Source organism: Hakea prostrata, chromosome 11, assembly GCF_041222555.1.
Source record: "Hakea prostrata isolate BN-2017 chromosome 11, UWA_Hpros_2, whole genome shotgun sequence".
In the NCBI taxonomy this organism is placed as follows: Eukaryota; Viridiplantae; Streptophyta; class Magnoliopsida; order Proteales; family Proteaceae; genus Hakea; species Hakea prostrata.
Genome location: NC_142610.1, coordinates 7682432 through 7701254, shown reverse-complemented (window position 1 = coordinate 7701254; position 18823 = coordinate 7682432). Strand labels below are relative to the sequence as shown.

The window sequence follows — 18823 nt, the reverse complement described above, 5'->3', positions numbered from 1 at the left end:
AAAAAAAAATAGTGGAGAGACTTTCAGTGGGTCCCACATAGACCCACCCAAATTTGTGATAAAAAAGTATATGCTAGTCCCCTGACGGAGAGGTGATCTAGACTCGGCTCAATGTGGGTTCAAATGATCAAATTCCCTTAATTGTGATATCATAATCTCTTTTAACTTTATGTGTCCTTGCATGAGAATATTGGTTCTCCCCATTTCCAATATATTAAAAATCCTCAGCTCAAAGAAAAGAAGAAAAAAATCTCAGTCTTTTCTTGCTTTTATATTTTGGAGAAAAATTTCATTCACCATGGGTGACGAAGGTCTCACCATTGGGAATATTTTCTCTATTCCACAATCCTATTAACCACCAATAAGGGTGGATGGAAATAATCTCTTTTTCACCTTGGATGAAATAAACTTTCTACTTTGTATTTTTACCCATTTTACTTCTCTTTTGATTTTAAATTTTTATTAGAAAAACCTGTTTATATGGGTGAATCTAGGTGTAGTTGGACATATCTCTTGATTAGTAGTATTTTGTGGGATCAAATGCAGTTGGACTGTCGTAGGAAAGAAGAGGGTCAATTTGGGTGTAAAACAGCATACATAGAATAAAACAATACACAGCTTAATCCTATGTATATGAGACTTTGAGAGCAAATCGTATGATCTATGTAGACCATTGAAACCTTAAGAGCAGAAATAGTTTGTCAAATAGGTTGTGATTGTATACACTGAGGTTTCTCTTAGCAATAAACAATGAAACAAAAGCCACTAATATGGAATGATTCAAGTTCAAACCTTATTCAACCTAGTCTTTTGATAGAAGAGGTGGAGAATCTGTCAATTACCAAGTTCAAACTTAATGAATGGCATCACTTAGATTACTCAAATTCAAGTACTTTTCAAATTAGTTCTTTTTTGTTTTGGTAAAAGTAAATTTATTGAGATCGTAAAGCCGAGGGAATAGAGCTACAAAGAGACTGCACTCAAGGAGAGGAAATGGGCCAAAGAGTTGGGACCGTCACCGACTCGGCCCTCTGGGTTAGGTGATCAACGGCCTCGTTGATCTGCCTAGAAACATGTTTAAAAGAACACTTTTCATGCCTATGTCCCACATCTAAGATATCCTGGATGATAGGGGCAACATTAAGGAAGGGGGGGGGGTTAGAACCATTCACTAAACTAATGAGTTCTTTACAATGTTAATTCCTTCCCCAAGTGTGTAAAGAACAACCATCTTGAGCACCTTTGCTTTTGCCATAAGTGCAGAGGTAGTTTAGTTGGACTCAGAAACTGCTACAATGGGCCTTCCCCCGGTGGTCCTTGATCATGCATCCCAAACCTCTGAAGCTTGATTCTTTGTCAAAAGTGGCGTCAATGTTGATCTTGTGGGCTCTACTCAGAGGGGGTTTCTTATGAGTCCACCATCAATTGTGATAGTTGGGGGTGGGCCTAGCCATGCTTGGAAGTACTCTTGCGCCAACTTCCATGCCTTTTGACCCACTTCATATGGGTTCCATGACCTTCTATTGAAGGCTCTATCATTTCGAGCTTTCCAGATCTTCCAATAAATGAAAGTGCAAGTTGCAAGGAACTGGATTCTCTCTCTTTTAGAAGAAAAATTCTTGTTCCTAATGATGTTAAGCCAGGATGTGAAAGTAGGTCCATTTCGCCCCTTTTATAGCCTAGTGGGTTAGAAAACCAAACTGCTTTATTAAAAGGGCAGTTTAGGAGAAGATGATCAGCTGATTCAAGAGAGCTTCCACAGACCAAGCAAGAAAGATCGATATTAAAATTCCTTTTCTTTATGTTTTCACCCGTGGGTAGGCCGTCTGCTAAAGTTCTTCAAAGAAAGAACTTCCAACTTTGGTGGTGTCTGAAGCTTCCAAATGAATTTCCACTTCTCTTCTGGGACTAACCTCCACGAGGGGACCCGACCATCATTGCTAACCGAGGGAATCTCCTTCTCTTCTCAATTTTTTATATAAGCAGCCTTCGTCGTGACTACACCATTCCTAGCACCCAACTGAACCTGCTTGTTTTCAGACGGAAGAATTCTAAGTTGAATCTTGAGAATCTCCTTGACGATGTAATTAGGAACCAAGCATTGAGATTGCTAATATTCCAACGCCGATTATCTTGGTCAACAAGCTGATCAACAGATTGGAAATGACAGTTTGTTGGTTTTATAAGACCCACCTTGTAGTCTATGGTTGTGGGATCCACTTATCCTTCCAATGTTTGACCCTTCCTCAACTTGCCAAATGATATGCTTTGCCCAATATTATGCTTTTTGAGTTGTTTGATCCCTTGCAACATACTCTTCCAAGCCTATGAATCCTGTGTCTTAGGTTCCACATAAAAAATTGATGAGTTAGGAAAGTAAATAACTTAATAAAACTTTGCCCAAAGAGAATAGGGGGGTTATTTGCTGAAGCTTTTTCTTTTTCCAGAAGGTGAGTTTTATATTTAATTTAGTAGAAAGGGATGGATATGCTAAGCGTCTTTTGTAGTCTATCATTCTCCTCTCCCTGTTAAAGTATGAGGGGGTCATTTAATAGAGAAAAGAGAGAGAGACTTAAAATTAGACATAAAACGTACCATTTTCATACACAATTTTTCCTTGATTTATATTAACATTTTCAAGTCCCAAATCCAAAACATATGTTTCAGAAAAGTTTATGAGCTTGGTGAGTCAAGAACTTGGTATCACCAAGACTTAGAATGGAGTCCTACCATCACCTTCCAAATGAGTTGAAAATTCGATCTTCTTATTTATGTTTGCTCCAAGTTGGACTCAGTTGCTCGTAATTTTTGGAATGGTGGTTCTTGTTCAGATAAAAAACCATCCCTGATCAAGAAAGACTCTTTTTTCTTGCCAATTTGGCTGGGTGGTGCTGGGGTTCTCAAGGCTCTTACTAATAATCGTGCTTTGCTCCATAAACTTCTTTGGAGATTAGTTTTAGACTCTTCTTCTGTTTGGTCCCAAATTATCAAAGGCAAATACCTCTCCTCTCCATTCAACCCTCAAGTTTGTTAATAAAAGGGTTCTAGAATCTGAGATGGTATCACTATGATTCTTCCTCTCCTCAAGGAGAGTTCTCTCAAAATTGGGGTTAAGGGAGATTCCACATTTTTTTGGCATGATCCTTGGATTTTGTCCATCCCATGTCACGCTATTCCTCACTCTTTGATTCAAGGGGACTTAAATATTGAAGTTGAGAATTTTATTACAAATGGGGCTTGGGATTTATCTAAAATTCAATCTCTTCTTCATTCTCACTTCATTTTGGAAATTATCAAAATTAATCCCAACAACTCAGAAGAAAAATGGTCCAACCCCTTTGTCAGATGCGGTAAATTCTCAACAAAATTACTAGCTTCTTATATTTCGTGTGTTAATCCTTCGTTGGTATCTAATGTAGCTAGATTTTGGAAACTTTTTAAATGTCTCGAACGGCATCCAAGATATAAAGTATTCCTCTTGGAGGGTTATTCATAATGGCTTTTGATGGCCAATTGCATTGGGAAAACTTTGAGACAATTATGAAAATTCTAACCCATACCAACCTGTTAAACACCCCTAATCCTATATGGGATTTTGCTAAGAAGGGAATTACGACTTTGTAGATTACAAAGTAGAACAAGAACATGGATGGAAGTGGATAAGAGCTGCTAGAAAGAAAGGTTGTTGCTTCTCTCACAAGCAAGAATGGAAGGTTTAAGACAATTTTGGAAGCAGTTCTTAATAGTCTACTGAATGGCTAGAAGTTTGGTTTTCACTCTGGTTTTCATATTAAGAAATATGGACTAATTGTGACCTTCTTAATTTAGTTTCTAGGCCAAGAGGACTAACTTGGTCCATTGAATTAGTCCCCATTTTGCTCTTTGTAGCTAGGAATATGATATTAAGTTTGGTGGCATCTCTTAACATATGTAAAGATTTCTTAGACATTCAATGTAGGTGAGTTATTCAGGTGACAACTATCCTCTTGAGTAATAGTCTGCTTTGCCTTCTAAGGGATTTTTGTTTCACCAACAAGAAAGTCCCACCATCGGCTTCAATGAGTAGTTTCTTCTCCTTCTTGTATACATAATGTGGTAGATGTATTAATAGTTTTAGAAAAATTCACAAAAGATTGAGGAAGGAGGACTCCTCTCCATTTTGAAAGTGTGAAGGAGTCATTTCAAAGAGAAAAAAGAGATACACATATGAGATACAAGCATACGGTATACCACTTGTATACGTACAATTTTCTTCTGATTTAGACTAATATTTAGAAGCCCAAAATTCAAAACATAAATTTTGAAAAATGTTTATAATTTTGGTAATCAACATGTTGTCACTAACACTTACAATTGTATCCTATCTTCACCTTCCAACAAATATTGCCTTCTTCTTCTCAAGTACATTACGTGGTTGGTGTATCAATAGTTTTTTCTTTCAGACAAAGAATTTCACAAAAGATTATAGGAAAGTGGGGGTGATTTTCTTTCTATTTTAATGGGTAAAAAGATTTCTTCATATTAGCACAAGTATTTTACCAAATGCAGATCAGGATGTGCCTAAAATCTGTACACATAAAAATTTAAAAGTCCCATGTTCTGATATTTAGTTTCAAAGGAAATTGAAGTGGCTAAGTAGAAAAGAGAGAGAAATATATATAGGACAACAAAATAAAAAAATATAACATGCACACTTTGTTTTCCAAAAAGTTGGAAAAAGATTACATTAAAATATGAAAAAGGGGATATAGATACATTGCCTCAAATAAGATGAGTTTTTCGATTGCACTAATGGGGGTACAACAGGAAACATTATACATAAGGGTTAACACCCAGGGTGCAAACTTTCGGGGAAATTCGTTCCCCCCATAGCGAACCAGCGAATTTGGTTGATACTCTCCTTTTAGTTTTGCTTGGTTTGGTGCTTATATATTGGGGGAGGTGTGCGTGGAGTCACATGGGATAGTGAAACCACACCCATATGGCCAGTTTTTTGCGCGACTGATGGTGTGCGTGAATTTTTACAAGAAGGTAATTAAGGGGAGATTAAGGAATGTACAAATGCTAATCTACATGCATGCAATGCAAAAAGGTATAGATGGGCCTAAGAGATGGTGGAGGCATGACTGTAGGCATGCCATCTCAAATTCTTCCTCTATGAAATTAAGATAAAAAAAAATAAAAATAGACTATCTAATCCCACATCCTTACCTTGCTTGGGTTCCCTTTCGGGTTCCGAAAAGATTAAAAGAACTTAAGAAGAAAGAAATAAGGCACTTACCATTAATGAAACTTGCTTTATTAATTCAAAGGGAATACTTAGTACAAAAAGAGAGCACCATCACTTGGAGAGATGTTTTTCACGAGAGCAAAGGTAGGAGAAGAGTTCACGTAAGGTGTCTCCCTTACAATAGCTTAGCTAAAGTAGGTTGCGTTTTCAAAAAGTATTAATAATTAAATTTAAAAATTAAAAATGACATTGATAGTGACATACTGACATATGAAATCATGAACTGTATTTAAAAATTTTAAAAGTACATGATATTTAGCGAGAATATGCAAATATATCGTCAATTTTGATGATAAATCCCAAGGTATCGCCGAATTTTTGGTGATTTTTATATGCTCTCATTTTGCCTACCACTGGCCCAAATTTTGGCAAAATGTTGTCCTATGTTAACACATCGTCTATATATGAGCCAACATGTTTGTAATTAATATAGTGGATAAGGGTTTATCCTAATTAACCCAAACTCTATTTTTGTGGAAGCCTTTGGCATCGGGTTTATCGTTTTTATTGAATTTATAGATAGTGAAAATTTTGGTTGATTAGTTGATTCAACTAGGAGTGTCAATAAAGCCCACTTAACCTAGCCCTAACTCGTCTTGAGCTTGGCCTGATTCAACCCAAAAGGCGGCTTAAGGTTACAAAATACTTGACCCTGCTAGGGTTGTTGGGCTTGGGTTTTAGCCCGGCCTAGCCTAACCTGACCCTATATAAGTTTAATTATTAAAATTATACGTGAAAATATATTTATTGGAAGCACAATTTATTTGTTGTAAGTGTAACGTTGGTTATACGGTAAAGCGAGAGTTTATCAATTTGAAGATTTTGGGTTTGATTCTCCGACCTAACAAAATGTTTCTTTTCTTTATTTAACGGGCTAGGTTAGTCAAGGCCAACTCAACCTTACCCGACCCTACCAGGGTTAATTAGGGTAGGTTGGGTTGGGCTGGGTCTTGTCAGGGTCGGGTTAGGGTTGGGCTAGGGTTCATGCGCGGCCCGGCCCAACCCGGCCTGTAGACATCCCTAGATTCAACACAATAGTTTTGTGTTAATCGCAAAATAATCAAAATGACTTGTGTGCGTGATTTTATTCATTTTACAATAAGAGTGTTATTTATACATGATATTTCCTAATCGACACCTGCTAGTTAAGAATGTATAACACCTGCTAGTTAAGAATGTATAATCAACATAATTTACAAAATAATACTAGATAGGAAAGGTGAATTGGGAGGCTAATGATTTGATGAGGGTGCCGATTAGAGGATCTCAATAGACATGAAAAGATGAGGTAGGAAGATAATGTGATGAGGGTGGTGATTGGAGAATCTTGGTAGATATGGAAGGATGAAAAGTGTAGAGAATGTAATGAGGGTGGTGATGTGAGGAATCCTAGAGTTTTTTACTCCATCCGTATTTCAGTCAACACGTTTATGATTGATATGTTGATAAAGGTTTTATCCTAATATAATCATACTTTATTTGTGTGGAAGCCTTTGGCACCAGGGTTACCCATTTTTTATTTGATTTATAGATAGTGGAGTTTTTGGTCGATCAATAGATTCGCCACAATAGTTTGGTTTGATTCATTTTTTATGTAATCCAACCTATCTATTTCATATTTTCTTAATAACCTGACATCTGCTGGTGACTTTTCTGTCAGATTAGTTATAGGATCCTTAGCAACCTTGGTGTTTTTCCTAAATCAACAACCAAAATCATTCAAAGATGGTGAGATTTCTTTTGTTATAAATTAAAACTTTTGAATGATGGTCTTCCACATACAGTGGGAGTGAGGTGTGTTCATTGTTATTTTTCCTGACTAGTGAATTAGTTCCATGTGATTGCCATGTAAACATAGGCCGTTGTGCTAAACTACGTAAATTATTGTGTCATTGCATTTTTGCTAATTTCATATTCTATCTTTATTATTATATTAGTTTCGTATGTACTGATCAGTGCATGACGTATTTCTGTCACATATTGAGATAAATTATTATTTCTTCGAAGATAAAATTGAAATTTCTTTACTTCTCATGTTTGATTGTAAATGGACTAAACACATTTGGGTTGTTAGACCTCTTGGGTTAAGTACTGGTGGGTTTCAATCTAATTCTTTCTTGACTCTTTATATTAAAATTTGCAAGTTATTCAGTTTGTCCTGCTTCTTGTAAAAGAAGTTGATGTAGGCTTCTTGAGGATTGTAGGGGCTACATTTTTAGCTTTTAGCAGCCAAATACTGAGAAAGTAGCATAGCCATGATTAAACATTGAGGGGGGGGGGCGACTAATAAGTTCGGATCACCTTCCCATTGGGCGAGCATTAAGCCACCGCACATATTGTGTGGGCTCATGTAGGATTCAATTGTAGATATTGTATCATATTTTATTTACTTAATTCAATAATTATTTTTTAAATAAAACAATTACTTCAATAATTAGTTCAATACAACTATATAAATACACAATGTTAGATAAACAATTAATTCAATTATTTCAATAATTAAATTTAAAAAAAAAATTCAAAAGAAGAGAGAATACCTATAACTTACAAAAAAAAAAGTGAGAATACATATTACTTAAATAATTACTTTAATATTATGTTAGAAAAAACAATTAATTCAATAATTAAATTGAGAAAAAAAAAATCAATTGGTTCATGTATTTGTGATTTTCTAAGGTTTTCTAGAAAAATACTAGAAAAATTGAGAGAGAGAGAGAGGGAAAAAAATTGAGAAAGAAAGAGTGAATATCTGATAATTGTGGAAATGATTTAGGAAAACTCCAACGTCTGCTATTTTTTCCAATTTTTCCTTAAGTGCTTAACTGTTTGTGAGAGGTGTGAGAAAAGAATAGAATAAGGATGAAAAATGAGACTCAAGACAGAATAGATAAGAATAGAAATATGAGAGAATAAATAGGGAGAAATTGATGGATAGTGAGTTAGTTTTTAATTAAAATTTAACTTTTTGTTCCTTAAAAGTAGGGGTTTAATGGTAATCGTTAGATAATGATTAAGAATGACATCTATACCCTTCATCTTTATCTTAAAATTTTATTTTTAATATTAGGGGGAGGGGCAAATAGTGTTATTTCACATGTGGAGTGAGAAAACTAAAGAAAAACAATAGAGAACTAGACTTGACTTGTAAATGGATAACCGAAATTTGCCTCCGAATTTGCATTCGTATTCGTTTAAGTGTGTTCGTATCATAAATTTATCTTACTGAAAAATATCCGTATCCGTCCAATAAGCAACCGGATTCGGATTCAGATAATTGCTTATCGGATTGGATAATATCCAGATAAAAATGCATTCGGATAGATTAAAGTATTCAACATTTTTTTCCTCCAAAAAGGGATGGTAATCGGATTCGGAAACCGGTAATCGGTAATCGAATAATCGGAGAATTGAAAATTATCCGGTTAGAGTAAAGTATTAGATACCTAATACTTTTCTCTAGAAAATGGGTTAATAATCGGATTCGGAAATCGGTAGTCAGTAATCAAATAATCGGAAATTGGAAATTAAAAAAGAAAAATGACAATCACCAATCAATATCGAATAGTTTATTGGATTGGATTATTATCGAATATCCGATAAAGTTCCGGATTCGAATTCGGATGCCTTCTCTAAATTTTTGACCGATTCTCGGATAGCGGTTTTGCTAATTGGATTCGGATTCAGATACTAATGTATCCGAGCCGAATCCGTTCCGTTTACAGGTCTATAGAGAACTAATCAAATTAAAAAAAAAACCTGTCCCCTATGTGGCTCCGTAATATAATATAATATAAAACATGATAAGTTGATGTAAAAGAGAGAAGGAGGATGTGACATCTCCCTCTCCTTCCACCTGACCTGTGTATTAAAGGAGATATGTATCACCTTAATAATGGAAAGAGAGAGAGAAGTGTGAGGTGTGAAAAAGGTGAATAGGAGAAAGAGGAGGAGGTGGTATATGCGTGTAAACGGAGAGAGAAGAGGAGAGAGAGGAGAAAATGATTAAAGAAAGAAACTGTCATGTGCCTTGGTTGAATGTTCGTAATGTGGGCCCCACTAAGCCTGTGAAAATTGGGGTCATGACAGAGCCATTGTGAGAATGCACTTGAGAAAAATGAGAAAAACAAAGGTTCGAGGACATAAGGCTCAGCCTCAACAATGAACACCTAGTATACCTTTCACACGCCTTCGTGTATAGTGATTGAACGGTATGATGGTACATTCTTTTCCTGAAGACAAATTAAGAGAAGACAAATTAATTATCATCTGAATTAATTTTCATGACCTTTTCAAAAAAAAGAAGAAGAATTAATTTTCATGACTGTTCAAGTCTAAAAGAAAAATTAAAGGTGTGACCATGTGAGTCTCTCTCTAGATTTATCTCACTCCTCAAAAATCAAATGAAGACAATTATTCAAACATGCATATTTATTATTATCATAATGACCAGGGTCGATTCTTGATACATTGGTTTTTTAAGTTTGCACGGCAGCTGAAAGTTAATTGCTGGGACCATTAATTGGTGAGTTTTGGAAATTCAACCGGCCCAAAAGGGAAGGACCTTTCCCTTACCTATGGGGATGGGAAAATCATGATCGGAATAGCGGACCCAAAGCTATGGAACTCGGGTGTGGGTCCAATTTCCCCAGGAATTTGGCTATTGGATGATGGTTTTAGCAATTGGGATTTTTCATGGTGTGTGATGCACTTGGATTTTGATTACTAACAATTACACTGGTTGACATATATGTGTTCGAAACTATTTAGATGACTGAGAGTGAATGATCACAATAATAATGGAGTTAGATTTACATGATCAATATCTTGCAATTAACATTTGCACAACCACAATAATCAACAATAATCGTGAATGTGAAAGCCCGATTTAGAGAGATTGTTCCAAGAAATTAAATCCATATTTTCAAAACCCTTATCGTCAAGATCTAACTATATCACATTAGTGCATACACCATTTATATACAAATTTTTGTCTTGATTTAGACTAACATTTTGAAGCCCAAAATTCAAAACATATATTTTAGGAAATCTGTTTAAAATTTGATAATCTATTTTAGGATTCCTTTATTTACCTTCAACATATAGTGCCTTCTCCTTATCATGTATATTAGTGACTAGGATAATCACTATAGGGTACTTTAGGTAAATCATTGTATTTCTCATTATAAGTACCTGTATTCTCTCATTTTTAAACACAAAGTTAGAATCCTAATATGGTATCCAGAGCAGGTTAGATCATTCGTAATTTTCATCTTGTTTCTTGGGCAACTTTACTGGTGTTTCTGTGCAAGTTTTATTTTTTGGTTCTCTCGTCTTTTCTACCTTGTTTTTTGTGTCCTACCTTGTTTTTTGTGCAACTTTTTTTTCTTGGCTCTTCCTCTTGTTATTTTTAAACACAAATCCTAATAATGTACACTATGTGGTCGCACTGGTCGGTTTATTAATAGTTTTTTCTCTTTTAGACAAAGAAATTCACAAAAGATTACAAGAAGTGGGGGCAAATTTCGTTGTAGTTTAATAGGTGAAACAATGTCTTTATATCAACACAAGTATTTTACCAAATGCAGATATGGATGTGCTTGACTTTTCATAAACGTAGAGATTAAAAAATTTTATGCTTTAATATTTAATTTCAGTAAAAATTAAATCGGCGAAGTAGCAAAGAGATAGAGATAAAATATACATAGGACAACGAAATATAAAAATGTAACATTCTAACTTTGTTTTTCAAAATGTCTAAAAAAAAAGAGATATAGACTGTGCGCTCATGTAAGACAAATTTCGAATGACACCAATAGGGGGTACAATAGGAAGTATCATATATGAGGTATAATACCTCGTCCATATATTAGTCAACATGTTTGTGATTGATATGTTGGATAAGGATAAACCTGATGTAATCCTAACTCTATTTGTGCAGAAGCCTTTTGCACTGAGTTCACCTTTTTTTTTAGATTTATAGATAGTGAAGTTTTTGATTGATTTGACTTAATACAATAATTTGTCACCCCGTCCATATATTAGTCAACATGTTCGTAATTGATATGTTGGATAACGGTTTATCCTGATTTAACCTGGACTCTGTTTGTGTGGAAGCCTTTGGCCTCAAGGTTGTCCTTTTTATTAGATTTATAGATAGTGGAGTATTTGATTGATAGTAAATTCTACACAAAAGTTTGGTTTGATGTATTTGTTTTTATTAGTAAAATTTCACGTGCAAATGTATGAGTAACAAAGTAGAAATATATGTTTAATTTTTTAGGTGATTCCAAGAGAATATTATCAAGAATAAATTAAAATAAGCACTAATAAGTTTTGTACATTAATTTTTTTATTTTAAAAATAAAATATTAGAAGCATTTACACCTAAAGACCTAATTTCAGGCTATGATAGTGGATGTGAAGTGTTGGAGATATGGATGCATAAATATGAACGAAAAGAAAATACAAGTAAAACACACAAAAGAAATAGAATCTTATTGTTCTTAGTGGAGGAGGATTTTAGCTTGACAGTGGCGAAAGCATGATGTGATATTCTTCGTCTTGAGGGGAAAAAAAGGTAGAAGAGCTAAATACATTTATAAATATTTTCATGATTTTTTTTCTTCTAAATTGATGAGAGATTCTTGAGAAAAAGAGATGGAAGGGTACAAGCGAGCTTTTTGTAAGAAGGTTTTTTTTTTTTTTAGTATAAGGGAGCTTTTTGTATATAGGGGAGATGGATATTACATGCGTATGGCATCATGTTACACATGTCATTTGCAAGAGCTGAACCCACAGCTTCTTCACTAAGATGTGTTGGTCTTACCACTCGAGTAGCCTTGAGTGACCAATAGTACAAAAATCAAAGAAAGTTAAAGAGATAATGGGTCATATTTTCAAGGCTTTACAAAGTGAATTTATTACTATTGTTTAATTATTAAATTTTAGTTAATTATGAATTGAAATTATAATTATAATTTTTAAAAATAAGAGATGTAATTAATATTAATTTAACTCATACTTATTAAATATAAAATATAAAATTACATTTTTGGACATCAAAAAGTGAATGAGTAAGGATTTTTTTAGGAAGAAAATGTACTCATCTCCCTTTAGTTTGTGCTTTTATAATAGGGCAAATTGCACTGGCACCCCAAAATGAATGCCTTAAAGCACTGACACCCCACTTTATGTTTAAAAAACACAAAGACGCCAAAATTAGATTTTTATTGGGTATATTTGTCCAATTTATCACCGAAAAGAGTTAAATCAGTGTTTATTTTATTTCAATTCTAAAAATATCCCAATAATAAACAATATTTGAACTATTTTCAGTGATAAATTAAACAAATATAACCAATAAAAGCTCAATTTTGGAGTCTTTGTGCTTTTTAAACATAAAGTGGAGGTGTCAGTACTTTAAAGCCTCCATTTTGGGGTGCCAGTGCAATTTACTCTTCATTATAGTACAATGTAATCCAACCTTTCTATTTCATATTTTCTTGATAATCCATCAATTGATAATGACTTCTTTATCGGAATAGTTGTAAGATCTTTCGCAACCTTAATATTGTATCCAAATGAACAACCAAAGTCAATCGAAGATAGTGAGATTTTTTTTCTTCTGAAAATTGAAACTTTTGAATGATGCTCATCCGCATGTTGTGTAGTGGGGTGTGTCCATTGTAATCTTCCCTTGACTAGTGAACTGATTTTGTATAATCACCGTATAGACAAAAGCCGTTGTGTTGAACCACGTAAATTATTGTCGTTGCATTTTGTTAATTTTATCTTTTGTTTTTATTATTGTATGGTAGAATGTATTTTCGCCAAATGTTGGGATGAATTATTGTTTCTTCGAAGGTAAAATAAAAACTTCTTTACAACTTATGTTTGATCGAAATGGACGTACTGATAGGTTTCAATCTAATTCTATTTTGTAGATCACCTATTTAACCGCACTACCCCCAAAGGATCCATGAGCTTGTTACTATGCATAAAGATGGAAAACCAAGTTCTCTGTAAGAAGGCCAAACCAACACCTTAAAATTACCCCTTAGTGCTATGTTTTGGGTTGCCCAGTCGAATAATTATTTACACATTGATTCTGCAATAAATGCTAATGAACAAGTCTATATAGTTTCCCCATCTTTAAACCTCCAAGGTGGAAAGATCTAACTCAGACCACATTGATCATTGCAGAAACGATGCGAATGAGAGAGAGAGAGAGAGAGAGAGAGAGAGAGAGAGAGAGAGAGAGAGAGAGCAATCATTTATCACTTTATAGTTCATTCTACAAAAGGGTATAAAAATGAATCATACCAGCCTTAACCAGTTTAAACTGACAAAACGTCCAAATCTTTTCTACGGTTCAAAAACCATTCACAGAAATTACAAAGAGAACAATAATTTATGGTACAAGGAAATGTCAATATACAGCTAGCATTGCCCTGCAGAACCTAATGCCCAGTTACTTATATGGGACTTACCTGTGAAGGATCCATCATCAAATTAAATCTCCGAATCCCAAACTTTAATGAACCAGAACATGCTCCATCAACTAAGTAGAATAATCAAACAGATCTTTCATTACATTTTCTAGTTTGGAATTTTACATTTAGTGCAGAAGTTTGGGGGATATCAACCTTAAGTGTCGCCATCTTCAGAGATGTTGAACAAGAATTGAGGAAGAGATGCAATGCGCGGCAAATTAAGCAGCAAATCCCCAACTGAGTCTATCCTTGGCATTGCTTGCTTGTGGTCAGACACCTCATGGGGGAAATCTTTAACCACTGGAGGATCAGCCATGGCCTTGATCTCAAACTTCGAGTCAAAGGCAGAGCTGGTGAAGCAATCCTTGTTCTCATTGGCTACATTAGGCCCACTCTCACTGTTAAATTGTAGATTTTGAGCCGTCGCAGGATCCTTCTGTAGCAGACAACAAAGTGAATTGACTCTTGACATGAGGGACTTCTCGTCGGAGGCTGATGCATGTTGTGAGTCGCTGAGCAAGTACTGGGCAATCTCCTCCAGCCTGTCCTTGCCCTGTAATCCTTGGCCAGATAAAAAATCATTCCCGGAGCCCATCTGCTCTGATAAACAATGTCCAATGTGGTTTACAAAATCACTCATAGACATAGAAGGACGGAGCCCAGGCACTTTCAATTGATCCCCCCATTGGTTGAGGAGTTTTGATACCCCAGCCTCACTGCTTCCAGTTTCCTCAATGGCCTGGTTATCCATTACTGGTACAAAGAATATAGATCAGGCTCGGTAAAGTTGACAGAAGAATAGATCTCGGTCAAGAAAAATACGAGAATACTACTACTGAGAATAAAAGGTGAAACAAGACAACTGACAAAGAAAACCAACAAAATCGAGCAGTTCATCAACATCACTAAGAAAGGAACCATAAAAAGCTGCTGTATCAATTTATAGTCATTATAGCATATCGAAAAACCTAAATGCGTTAGTGTAATGAACGGTTAGACAGCAAAACCCATCTATTTATCTGTGATAACTACCAAAACTTGAAAGCGACTTTAACCATACAACTTGCAACAGTCACAAATGAGATGTTTAATCATGTTCAGAGACGCATATGAAAGCTAGTAGCTTTGAACCTTCTACATGCTCCATCAAGTAAGATTTTAGAGCACTTTCCTCCTGAAAGTGTTGGTGGATTTTACAAATTATAAAAAAGATATCCTTTATAAAATTTCAGCTTATACGAGCCTTCAAAACTTTTTTATTTTGAGAAAGACAGTTTGTACTAGAAAATTGGTTTCATTCAAAAGCTTGGGGAAAATATTTTCAACCCAGAGCAGCACCACACACAAAAAATACCTGAGCTAGGAGAAGGTGTTTCAAGAGACAAATGATCTGGCGCGGGAAACCCTACCAACAGGATCCAGAAGGTCACTTTTTGACGTAGATGACTGGCTAGCAGTTGGCGAAGCTTGATCCTGGAACCCAGGAAAGGGGGCTACATATTCACTATTCAGTGGATCAAATCCTTGGCTGTTGGATTTATCTGGGTCCTCAAATACAGAACTTCTGGTTTCGAAGAATGGAGAATCTAACACTATTTCTGGCTGTTGACTCAGCAAGTTCAGACGAGGATCACATTGCATAAGCTTTTCGAAATGCTTGTTTAATAATCCTTGTGGGCACTGAAGAAAATGTCGTCTGCAGACATAAAAAACCCGTTACTATACATGGGAGAAAAAGAGAGGGAGAAAGAGAGACGTTATTAGCACATATATATCCACCAAATGTTATATGGCATATGCCAAACAGTTAAAACCATTCAGATATATGACGACTAACTTAACAGTCTCAAGATGGGGCCCCACCTCCATGCACTGCAGAAACCATCCCATGCAAAGATGCAGTTTGCACAGTAGCAGTACACTGTACACCCCATTTCAATACAGAGTAAGACCTAGGATAACTTCTGAGGAAAATGTAAAGTAGAGATGAAGAACCAGCCTAAGCATGGTTCAGAAAATTGTCTTCCTATTGATAAAATCAATCAAAGTGTGAAAATACCACCCCTTGGGCCCTTTTGTTGATTGGATAAAGGTAGAGACCAGATCTGGATGTTTTTGATAAATATAAATGGCTTCCCCACAGAAGCAAAAGTATTTTTAGTACTACGTTAAAACAGACTTTATTCCGGTGATAAAAGATCATCTAAGTAAAGAAGAAAAATATGTGTAAATCAAAAAAAGTGCTATTAATTTGGAAAAAAAATAAAATAAATAAGAATATCATGCGGTTCTAGAACAAAAAAATTCACAGAAAATAAGTAATTGGTTTTATAGCCCCCAAAAAAGATTCTAGCTAATGCAACAAATGGAAGAGAAGATGGAAAGGAAGTGATAGACAGCCTAGTATAGTGATCAGTCCACAGAGTTCCTGCCCATCTCCCATAGTCTTGAATCCAAAATTTTCATTGCTTATCCTTCAGACTATGTCACATCACTATCCTTTGCAGGCATCTGTGAAATGCTTCTCTGACTTCCAATATGGCAAAAAGATGAGTTTAGCAGTGAACCACAAAATTACTTTTAAGAACTCACTACCATGGGTACTGGTCAAAATAAATTAGCACAGAGATAATTAACTCCTTGATCTTTCGGACTTTTCCTTCTCTAAATGTTTTTGCATCCAATTGCATCTCACTAAACCTAAAGAAGTTTCTCATTGTGTATGTGCGTTTACTACTTGAAACATCCTTCAATCACCCAGGTTGCATTGCATGCAGGTTGAATTCAGCAAATAGACCAATTCAGCACATGCCATTTCAAACTTAAGAGCAGCATAACATATCAATTGCTAACAACTGAAATGATGACCATATTACCAGATTAAGTTTTCAATAATGAAATGCAACAATATTTCATCTGGTAGTTACAATTAAACCTCTATACCACAAACACAAGTTTACCATAGGGAACAGTTAAAATGACTGCAGACTTCACAGAAACAGATTCTTTAACGATTAATATATTGTCATATTCATGTCGTAGGGATAGTGCAAATTGATCCATGCAACAATATGAAACCACCACTTCTAATCTTCTAAACCAACAATACACCCCCCCCCCTTTTTCCCCCCTTCTTCCATGAATAATATAACAATGAGATGACATAAAGGGAAATTGTAAAGCATTCCCCTTTCATTACCTATGTAAGCTTGCCTGTCCACCAGTAAAATCTGAAGTTGCTTGCCACAGAGTGTGTTTCCTAGGCTGCGGATTGGTCTCTTTGAAGAAAAGAGGCTGTCGGGACAGCTATATCACAAAAGCATGAGCTTAAGTCAGACAGAAGGACAAACTCACCGATACAATAGTGTTTCAAAAATGAAGACAAAGAAATTACCACAAGATCTAATGTCCCAGGTCCGGTATCGGGGCAGTTAGCTTTGATAGCCATTATATCTGACCACTGAATTTCTATCTTACTCTTGAGGCCACCTTGAAGAACCTCCCAGACTAGCTTATGCTTCGCAAAGTAACACTTTGCAACTAGATCGCCTTCATATCTTGAAATAGTCTGTCACCCAAGTATTTCAATTCAGCGCAAGCTATAAGCAACATCAGAAAATTTAACGCATTTTCAGCACCCAAAAGATATTGAAAAATAGTTGATACCTCCCAGGTTCCGATTCGAAGAAGCGAAGCAGGAAAATTGGAAGCCTTGAGCTTGTCGACGGTTCCCGAAACACCACCATCTTTACTGTTCTTCTTCCCTACTTCAAGATTTCCATTAGTTACAGATTGCGCATTGTTACCCTGAGAAAGCTTTATTTGAATTAAATCCAAAAGCGAGGGGCTTTTCCTCAATCTCAGACCCAAAGGACTTGGTTCATCAAGTGGATTGTACTGTGAAGGCGGGATCGGAAACCCAGCATACGCCCCACTTCCAGAGTTCCACTGCTGCAGAAACCAAACATCACATATTTAAAAAAAAAAAAATCAACTCACTCAAATAAAATCGATCACAAACTGAAACCCAAAACAAGAAGACCCAAAAGCCCCAAATTTATTCCACTGAAATAGATGGAACAGGAACCGCATCTCCACCACAAGTTCTCTTTTTTCCGAAAAGGGGATTATATAAAAATAAACTAGTGGTAGAAACAACGCAATAATCAAATGAAATTGAAACCTGCTGATGAGTAGGGGAGAGCTTGGATCGTTTGTTGAGAGGGCCGTGTTCTTCATCCAAACTATCTTCCACCTCCAACTTCACCGGAAATTTATTCCGACATGATGTCTCCGACTCCGGTCGCAGACTACCCGAATTCATCAACTGAACCATAATAATTCAAACCAACACCAGAAAACTAACTCAAAACAGAGAAGCAAGACAAAATCAAAAGAAACCTTCGATACAAAAACTCGTCAATTACATGATCAACGAAACACTACTCCCTCGAATCTCAGCACCGAAAATCGATCTCTCTCTTACCAGAAGAAAATATTTGATTCTTCTAGGTTGGATTTTCCCCCTTTGAAGATCAAATCAAAGATTCTAAAAACCCTAGAAATTCTGGTTCTCTCACACGAGTCTTCAACGAAAGCCAAGGTGTACTTTACCGTCACACTTGACTGTACAGATCTATGTTGATTTATATAACTGTCTTCAATTACTATAATCTCCTCCCCTTATAAGAATAACAAACTGGTCTCGTCAGGTTAATTGTGTAAATTTACAGTGAAACTGAAGTCGGCGTTACGCTTTGAAAGCGTGTTGACGCACGTGTTAAATGACACGTGGGTTGCCTAAACAACATGTGGGGCCCAGTTCATGAACCTTCTTCCGGGGTGGTTCTTGCTTGTCTGCGGGCTTTATAACAGCAAGTCGTTATGATTGGTTGAATAAGGACACGTGTCGTAAAATGGGGATATTGTTGTCATGTCTTGCTGTCACCTGGTGGACAGCTTTCAAAGTTTTAGTCGATGCCAAGTTGGTTGTGGATAAAGTCCGGTCGGGATTCTTGGGATGTGGTCTTCTAGGGATTTG

General features: G+C 35.8%; 1 protein-coding gene across 4 annotated transcripts; it reads right to left on the bottom strand.

Moving 5' to 3' along the window:
* Positions 1-13554: 13554 nt before the first annotated feature.
* LOC148999869 (ATP-dependent DNA helicase) lies at positions 13555-18407 on the bottom strand. 4 transcript variants are annotated; one of them, XM_089140668.1, is made up of 7 exons: positions 18210-18407; positions 17966-18109; positions 17449-17733; positions 17177-17350; positions 16982-17088; positions 15192-15478; positions 13555-14535 (listed from the first exon to the last, which is right to left on the bottom strand). In XM_089140668.1, the coding sequence occupies exons 2-7, from the start codon at positions 18104-18106 to the stop codon at positions 13937-13939; spliced, it is 1593 nt and encodes a 530-aa protein (XP_088996794.1). In that variant the 5' UTR covers positions 18107-18109; positions 18210-18407; the 3' UTR covers positions 13555-13936. The 4 variants fall into 4 exon arrangements, with proteins under 4 accessions (XP_088996794.1, XP_088996795.1, XP_088996792.1 ...); XM_089140669.1 differs by having other exon boundaries at positions 18269-18407; XM_089140666.1 differs by having other exon boundaries at positions 17966-18407.
* Between the last annotated feature and the right edge of the window lie 416 nt (positions 18408-18823).

What these genes read in the sequence shown, in the direction of transcription:
- LOC148999869 (XM_089140666.1), bottom strand. Translation starts at nt 18,118, where the DNA reads ATGGTTCAGTTGATGAATTCGGGTAGTCTGCGACCGGAGTCGGAGACA. An exon ending in TCTCCCCTACTCATCAGCAG is followed by an intron (nt 17,734 to 17,965) that starts GTTTCAATTTCA and finishes TGGTTTCTGCAG; the next exon opens with CAGTGGAACTCTGGAAGTGG. An exon ending in TTCGAATCGGAACCTGGGAG is followed by an intron (nt 17,351 to 17,448) that starts GTATCAACTATT and finishes CTTGGGTGACAG; the next exon opens with ACTATTTCAAGATATGAAGG.